General features: G+C 34.5%; 1 protein-coding gene and 1 pseudogene across 1 annotated transcript; both read right to left on the reverse strand.

Moving 5' to 3' along the window:
- Positions 1 to 466: 466 nt before the first annotated feature.
- On the reverse strand, positions 467 to 3,607 carry LOC107855830 (annotated as a pseudogene).
- Positions 3,608 to 4,998: 1,391 nt separating this feature from the next.
- LOC107855826 (immune-associated nucleotide-binding protein 9) lies at positions 4,999 to 7,458 on the reverse strand. Its single transcript, XM_016700818.2, has 4 exons — positions 6,703 to 7,458; positions 6,297 to 6,571; positions 5,944 to 6,108; positions 4,999 to 5,378 (listed from the first exon to the last, which is right to left on the reverse strand). The coding sequence occupies exons 1-4, from the start codon at positions 6,926 to 6,928 to the stop codon at positions 5,370 to 5,372; spliced, it is 675 nt and encodes a 224-aa protein (XP_016556304.2). The 5' UTR covers positions 6,929 to 7,458; the 3' UTR covers positions 4,999 to 5,369.
- Between the last annotated feature and the right edge of the window lie 773 nt (positions 7,459 to 8,231).

The following is an 8,231-nucleotide window of genomic DNA, read 5'->3' on the forward strand; positions in this document are numbered from 1 at the left end:
CTCTCAATTTACCTGTTGAAAGGATATCCATGATATTTCAAAGAAGCAGCTAAAATACTCACAACACAAGGTGTGGCCTTTAGTGATCAACAAAGTAGGCTGAGAATCAAAGTCACTAAATATTCATTATTTAAGGTGATGCGACAAGACAAAAAGTCAAAACTCTATATTTTCAAGTCTTACAATTGCAACCCAATTCATAAGCCTTCAAATAAACGCTGATATAAAAAACAAAATCACAACAGTATATCGTGGATGTTCACCAAAATCACAATAGTCATACTTCAGCAATATAATGTACACCCAAGCAAATACAAGCGTTTAAAAAAAATGAACCTAGAAGAAAATTATGAAAATGCCATGAGACGTTCAAAAAACTCAAACAAGATATTTGTTGATGCTCACCGTTTACCAGCAAATTGCAAAGTAATAAACTTATGTCATAAGAATCTTAATTGAAAAAAGGAACTGATAAAGTGATAACAAAACCATGAACACCACAGACCGGAGTGTTGTAATGAGCTAAGCAAACAAAAACACAATTTTTATCCGAGTAAAAAAAATGCGACAACTTATAAAATGTAACAACTCTGTTTAGCATGCTTGTTTGAATCCTGTTCAGCTTTCTCCTAAAACTTCCGTTCAGCTCGCTCAAGATGATCTCTCAACTCGCGCATTGCATCCTCAGATTTTGCTCGAGTTTCTTTAGCTTTATGTTCAGCTGAAATCCTTTCAGCACGCTCAATAGCCCACTGCTCTAAAAGCCTATTTGTGACCTCAATCAGCTTTGAAGTAACCTATCAAATGTGCAAACACAGTACCAAAGGCATTATACCAAACTACGCTATCAAAATCATAGAGAATGATAACTTGCACAGCTAGAAAAACAGACTCAAACAACATTTCTAATCAGGAACTTCCCAATAAACTCAAATGCAAATTTTAGCTTCTCGCAGAATCAATTATGGTGCGCCAGAAAACTAGAACAAATTCAACATAAATTTTTTAATATATACTTGTTCTCAAGTCAGAGACTAGTTCATTTATGAGACAAGACCTATCAAAGCAAGTTATGCATTGAAAATTTCTAATGACAGAGGCTACAGATATATCAAAGTAAAACAAGCTTAACCAGAAACATGAAAATACAAAATCATATCCACCAACAATGGAATCCATTATGCCCTAACACAAGAAAAATTAGAGACTACAGCAACATATTTAATCAACCAAAATCAATAGGTATGACGGGAATCATGTGGTTCAAGATTGATAACTGCAGCCAAAAAGATGGTTTCAAATAATCAAATAAGCAAAAGTTCTTCAGCAATAATGACACATACATTTTCAGTCAGACGAACCAAATGCTCCTCGTAAGACTTCCGAATAGGTTCATTCGACTCATCAACCACAGGCTTAGAATCACCAATCAAGGACGAATTAGCCTTCAACTCCTAATCAAGAATATTCATAATATTAATTAACTGTCGAAAGTTCCAAAAACACATCATTACTCGATGTCCTTGAGAAGTACCATCAGAAAATTAAGAATAGAATCCAAATGGACTATAAAACACATACCTGTAGTTCTTTGACAATGCATTAGTATATGGTATACCATTATTCTTCTCTAAAACCAGAGATACAAGAGAACGAAATTCGTTCAGCTGGTCAAGTTTTTTCTGTTTATCTTTAGTCTTATTGTCAAATAGCACTACCCTGTTATCACATAGCTTAATTGTTTCCTGCAATGGTAACACCAAAATAGCTTCAGAACAACCATTATATTCATGAGAAGCATAATAGGAAATGTATTTCAATCTAACGCATAGTCAGATTCTGAAAATGACAGGCACTAAAAGGCACAAGGACCATATAGAAGCAGATCAATCTTTAATAACAAAAAAAAAAAGGAAGTACAGCCTGATGAACAAAGCAGGGAACACAAAAGGAAAATCAAAATATGGATGATAATGGTTAACGACCTTTAGTAGAAGAACTCAAAAAGAAAAATAGATTGGATATATAGCACTATAATATGTCAGCTAGTTCATAAGTCCGACCAATAGGGAGCAAAGATATCAGACAAAATGACCTCTGCAAGTTATCTCATACCTTCAAAGGCTCCGGGCAGTCATTGCCTAAGTACTCATCCAAAGACTGATCACTATCTTCAAGTTCATCCCCACCAGTGAAGACAATAACCATGTAATCTCCAATCTTTTCGCCAAAGAACTCCCGGAAGGTCTGGACAGCTGCTAGTTCTTCTCAAGAAAACCGTGTTCGCACAGACAAAACTAAAAGAACAGCATGGATCCCAGCCTTCGCCAACTCCATGCATCTAACAATTTCTTTTCCAATATCCTCCGGCTCACCAGAAAAATCAACGAGACCTGAAATTTCAGCAATCTCAAGGATCAGTGCTTTACAAGAAGTATTTCATATGCAGTAACCTGAAATTACACAAGTTTGAGATGGATGCAAGATTTACATCTACTGTAATTAGCCCCATAAGAAATCAACTTGTCTAGAAAGGGAAACTACTAGCTAAGCTTAGAAGCCTCCAGATGACACACTTCAACTTCTGAAGTTTTTTTACCACGTAAGATCAGATTACACTTGAAAAAAGGCACAAAAATCTGTTAAATTAAGTAGATTCAACTACTACATGTAAGACAAAGAAATTGGAAGTTTATAGGTATTAAATACATATCATACAAATTCCTTGTGTCAAATCTTAAATACATTAAACAAGAAATTTAAATAATTTCATTAGTTATGCAGAAAATGAAAAGCTGAAAGGAGTCATATATACCAGGGGTATCAATCACATCAATTGTCTGCCCATCATCTAGACGAGTACTCTGAAGTTCACAGGTACTTGTAACTCCAGCAGAGCAGTACTTGGACGTGAATGCCTTTCACCCAAGAATGCTATTGCCAGTAGCACTCTTCCCATTACCAGTACGCCCTAGCAGAACTAAAGTCCGAGTTTCATTTGTAGTAACTTCCCAATCATCAGTAACTGCACTTCCAGCCATTTTACCTTATTGATACCAAATCACCTACAACAACAGGAAAGTAGCAAAGTAACAAATTGCAGTTGACAAAATACAACATTAAGAGAAATACAAAAAAACTAGGATGACTGCATAACAAAAGTGAGAACTGAACATGCAAGAATGCAGAAATTCAAGACTTTAAGTGACGATCTACATTCATACACAGTCAACTATAATTTTTCTGCAAGCGATTATTTTTTTCACATATTTTGTATGAGACTAGCAAACATACTGTGGTTTTTTCTTTTAAATTAGAAAAGTTGAGTTCAGATAAGCTTACATGCACATCGACTAAGTCCACAGGTTTCCAAAACTTGATGCTCTAAAGAAATACGTCAAATTCGTACAAAAACCAGAAAATAAAAACATGTTCTTTGACAGAGAACAATGAGATAAGAAGAAAAAACAAAGAACATTTTACTGACCTTGACAAAGACGCTAGCTGCAGTGGTGAATACAAAGAATTTGAGCAACGGATGAGAAGAAATAAAGCTTTTATGGGAAGAGAGAAGACCAAAGAGTGCAGTGGCTTTTCATTCTCCAACACATTTACTAATTTGGATTTACGTATTTAGACACCTTTAGCTCTACCTTGGGAGTTAATGGTCCCATGGTAATTAGGGGTAACTGTTTGTAGTAACAGTAATTACTCCTCCATCCACTTTTACATGTCCAATTTGAGTAGAATATCAAAAGATACTTTTTCAATCTCATTTTATCCGTTCCAAATTTCTTAATCTAATGTCCTATTTTATTTGTTTTTTTTTTTACTCATCAAGACAAGATAATTTTTTTCTATATTTTACCCTTTGTATTAACTATTTTTTCTTTAAATTAAAATGTAAACTAGTCATATTATTTATTATGTCATCCCAATTTGGGACGAGCAAAATGAGACGGAGAGAGACAAGTAAAAAGGGGCGAGCGGCAGCAACAGTCCAGGATTAGCTGCATTTTAGGTCTGTTCTTTAATTTCCGTTTTATTCATTCTCTAAACCCAAAAAAAAAATCAGTCTCTTTGAATCTATTTTACAGGGCACGAAGCGTTGCTACTTACTGTAAAAAAAATTGAACACATTCAGGGAGAAAATATATGAACATAGAGGGTGTGTTTCGTGAAGAAACCATTTTTCTTGAAAATGGGTTTTTTTATAGTACAATAAGTGTTTTTTTTAATTATTTTCTTGTGTTTAATACATATATAAAAAAATATTATCATACTATATTTGTATATTATATAAACAAGTACCATGAGTAGGCGTAGGTCGTAGGGGCAGGTGCGGATGGAGGCAACAGAGTGGCATTGAGATGTGATATGTTGGAGGGTGTAAATGACACAATTAGTATGAAATGCCATTTGTGGAATAAGAAGATTGATGGGCAATGACCTTTCTCTGTCATGGTGAATTGGATATTGGATTTGACTAGGGCTGTTATTGTGCTAGCATATGACACTTTTTTCTTGAATTCCTCCGGTAGATAAGGCCGCGGCCTCAAGAAAGTTGAGTGTTTTCTCAACTCGCCAAAACATATTACCCATGGAGTCGTTAGAAAGAATTGAGGGAGAAGAGAGAAACATTGCGACTATTGTAACACTTGCCAAAAAAATAAGTATCGCATTACAAAAAGTGATTTTGAAAATATTGCTGAAGAAAACACAGTTTTGTACACCATAAATTTGGCAACCTTTCGTAACTGTTTTGGAATGAAGTATAAATGACCAGGACATCTTTTCAAGATAGCTTCGAAGCCTCTTCTTTTAGTCTCATGGCAGGGCTACTGTGCATGTATTTCTAACACCAGCTGAAAATTTTGAAGTAAAACTTCTATCCATATGGTGTACTCCATTGAGGAAATTAAAGATACACAACACCTTCATGCACTCTCCAGTTAACAAACAAATACCAAACAACAATTTTTTTTAAAAAGTACCATAAACTCAAATAAACAATATATATATATTCTGCTAATCATAAAAAGTTTTCTACCACATTAGGGAAGATGGCAGAAAAGAGTTGAGTGCAAAATAGAATCCATGTATGAGTATCATCAATTTTACAAAAACATACGCATCAAGAACTAGTAAGTACTTCATAAAATACGACACAGGCCAGCTTGAAATCTCAATTTTCTTGCTTGGTGTTCCTCAGCCAACCTTGGACGCTGTCTGTCTAAGCCCTCTCTCACCATCAGACGCTTTATATTTTCCCAGTTCATTAGAGCAGCTTCTGCATTTTGTTCAGCTTCCAACCGAGCAGCACACTCCTTTGCCATTTCTGCTTCAAGATGCTTCATCTCTCTCAGCTTCTATTCAAGCTGTGAAATGTCAAAAGAAACTGTCACAATTACACATACATGAGAGCTAAGGGGTATAGTGTGGTTCATCCTAATAACCTTCATCAGAAAATCTCACAATATATAAAAGGTCAAAACTGTCTTACATATAAATTGTATATGTTGAATCTACTTGACTTCATTGAGTGATTATAGCTCTATATATTTTGACTGACCAACAAGGTCTGTTATGGGGACAATCAAGATCTTTTCAGCCACAGACTATTTATGACTGACCAACTTTGTTTGTTATGGGGACACTCAAGATCTTTCCAGCCGCGGACTATATATGACAGACCAACATGGTTTATTATGGGGACAATCAAGTACCTCGTTCACATTAAACCATGAAATACTTGCCCCACACAACAAATCTAGACTTAGATACTAACTAATTAATATTTGGATACAACAATTCTATTGAATCAATATAAGTTACTTGACGCAGGAAAAAGTTTATGATGTCTCGAATGAGCAGAGATGAGAGCAAACATCACTTTCTTTTTCCTTGGCAACAAATATTACATCATAACGGTTGAATACATACCTTTAGTTCCTTGAACAGGTATGCTGTATATGACTTTCCACCATTCAAGTCCATAACCAAGTTCACTTGTATAAGAAGATTTCTCAATTGTTCAGCTTTCTTCGACGGATCAAGAGTCTTATCGTCGAAAAGTACTTGTCTGTTACCACACTGTTTGAGAACATCCTGTAACAGTCGGAACAAGTAATTAACAGTACTGAATCAATTTTCACAATCGCGAGCAAGCAATTTTAGTGCTTTTATAAACATATGCTACTAGAAGATTAATAAATAAGAAAGTATGATCTGCCACTGCCAGTTCAATTTACACCATATCCAATCATATTAAATATGATATCTGTAAATAATCTAACCTTTAAAGGCTCAGGACAACAATCTAAGTATTGGAACAAAATCTCATCATTTTCTTCAAGCTCATCTCCTCCAGTGAAGACCACAATCATGTAATCGCTAAGGTTGCTCTCAAAGAGATCCAGAAAGCATTGCACAGAAGCTTGTTCCTCTCTTGAAAATCGAGTTCGTACAGACAGAACCAAAAGCACAGCATGAATACCGTCCTTAGCCAGATCGAAGCACCTAACAAGTTCTTTTATGACAAAACCAGGGTCACGGGAGATATCAAACAATCCTGCAATTTGCAGATTACACGATAAACCAAGATGCAACGGGCATACAACTATCAGAACAAATGTGATCTCATTATATGTGGAACATTAATTATCAAGAAACTTAACTATATATATATATATATATATACACCAGGGGTATCAATCACGTTAAGTATCTTTCCATCTAATTGAGTACTGTGAAGCTCGCAAGCAGTTGTAACACCAGATGAGCAATGCATAGACTTGAAAGCCTTTGTTCCAAGAATACTATTGCCAGTCGCACTCTTCCCATCACCTACACGTCCAACCAGAAGCAGTGTCCGTGTACCACCATCTTCGGTAATTTCCTGATAACTGCTCATTGCATTTCCACTCATGATATCCTGTTGAAACAAGTTGTAACAAACTGCGGTGAGTCCGAGTCCTATATAAAAACAGCAGAGTCCTAAACAAATGGTAGAGATCTTCGTGAACCCGTGAAGGGAGTTTCAGTACTCAATCTTACTATATATAATTCCTTATCAGAAAACGCATGAACATCTTTCCTTTGATAGATTAAAGGCTACTATATAAATATGAAAGTGAAGTAATACTCAACTAAGATCAAGTTTAAAAGAACGAGAAGACGAAAAGTCTAAGCCTTTAAGAGCTAATCATGTTGTCACTCAATAACAACATAGGAAAATAGAATTTCAACAAGTAACAGCCTATACAATACTTCAAGAAACAAATGCATTTGATACAAAACAATAGTGTTTCTACCAAGTTAGTTGACCCCAAATATGTGATTGACAAAAAAGAGTTCATACTAAGAAACACAGAAAACAATAATCTTTGTCCTGGTACTGCTTAATACATAAAAAAAAAAGGACACATATCAGTGTTCTTCCTGAAATCATGTTAAAATACAGTACATACGTTCAAAAACAAACCAAAAAGAATGAAGCACTATATTGAGAAAATGACCTTTTTTTGGCTGACCTTAGTACACAGTAGTAGTAGATTGAGCGACTGATTGCGGAGTAAAATTCCTTTTAAAGAAATAAGTATGTACCTTTTGCTGAAAGGACAGTTTGACCCTTCCCTTTATCCAAGTATTTACAAGTGCTTAATGCTAATCCTTGATTAATTGTAAGGATATCTTTGTCATTTTACAGAACCTTCCCTGCCTATTCATTTTCCAAAAGCTTACATTTACGAAGAAAACTGTCTGTCTGCCTTAATTTAATTGCCATTTATTTTTAGTAATAAATGATAAAATGAATTTTAATATATTACTCCCTCCGTCCAATTTTACCCGTCCCAAATTTCCTAATCTAGTATCCCATTTTACTTATCATTTTTTACTTATTAAGACAAGACAATTTTTTTTTTCATATTTTACCCTTTTGTATTAATTACTTTTTCTTTAAATTAAAATATAAACATCATTTAATAAGGGTATTATAGTAAACTAGTCATGTTATTTATTATTTCTTTTAATAGTTGTGTCATCCCAATTTGGGACGAGTAAAAGGGATGGAGAGAGTAAAAATAATTCGTTTGACCCTTAACATTAATAGCAATAATTAATTTGTTAATGAGTGTATCAAGTTAAAATATGATAAGTAAAATTAAACTGAAGAAATAGTTTAGTATTTTTTTGGAACTACAATTTTTCAAAAGTTTTTATTTTATCTC

The sequence above is a fragment of the Capsicum annuum genome, chromosome 6, assembly GCF_002878395.1.
Source record: "Capsicum annuum cultivar UCD-10X-F1 chromosome 6, UCD10Xv1.1, whole genome shotgun sequence".
In the NCBI taxonomy this organism is placed as follows: domain Eukaryota; kingdom Viridiplantae; phylum Streptophyta; class Magnoliopsida; order Solanales; family Solanaceae; genus Capsicum; species Capsicum annuum.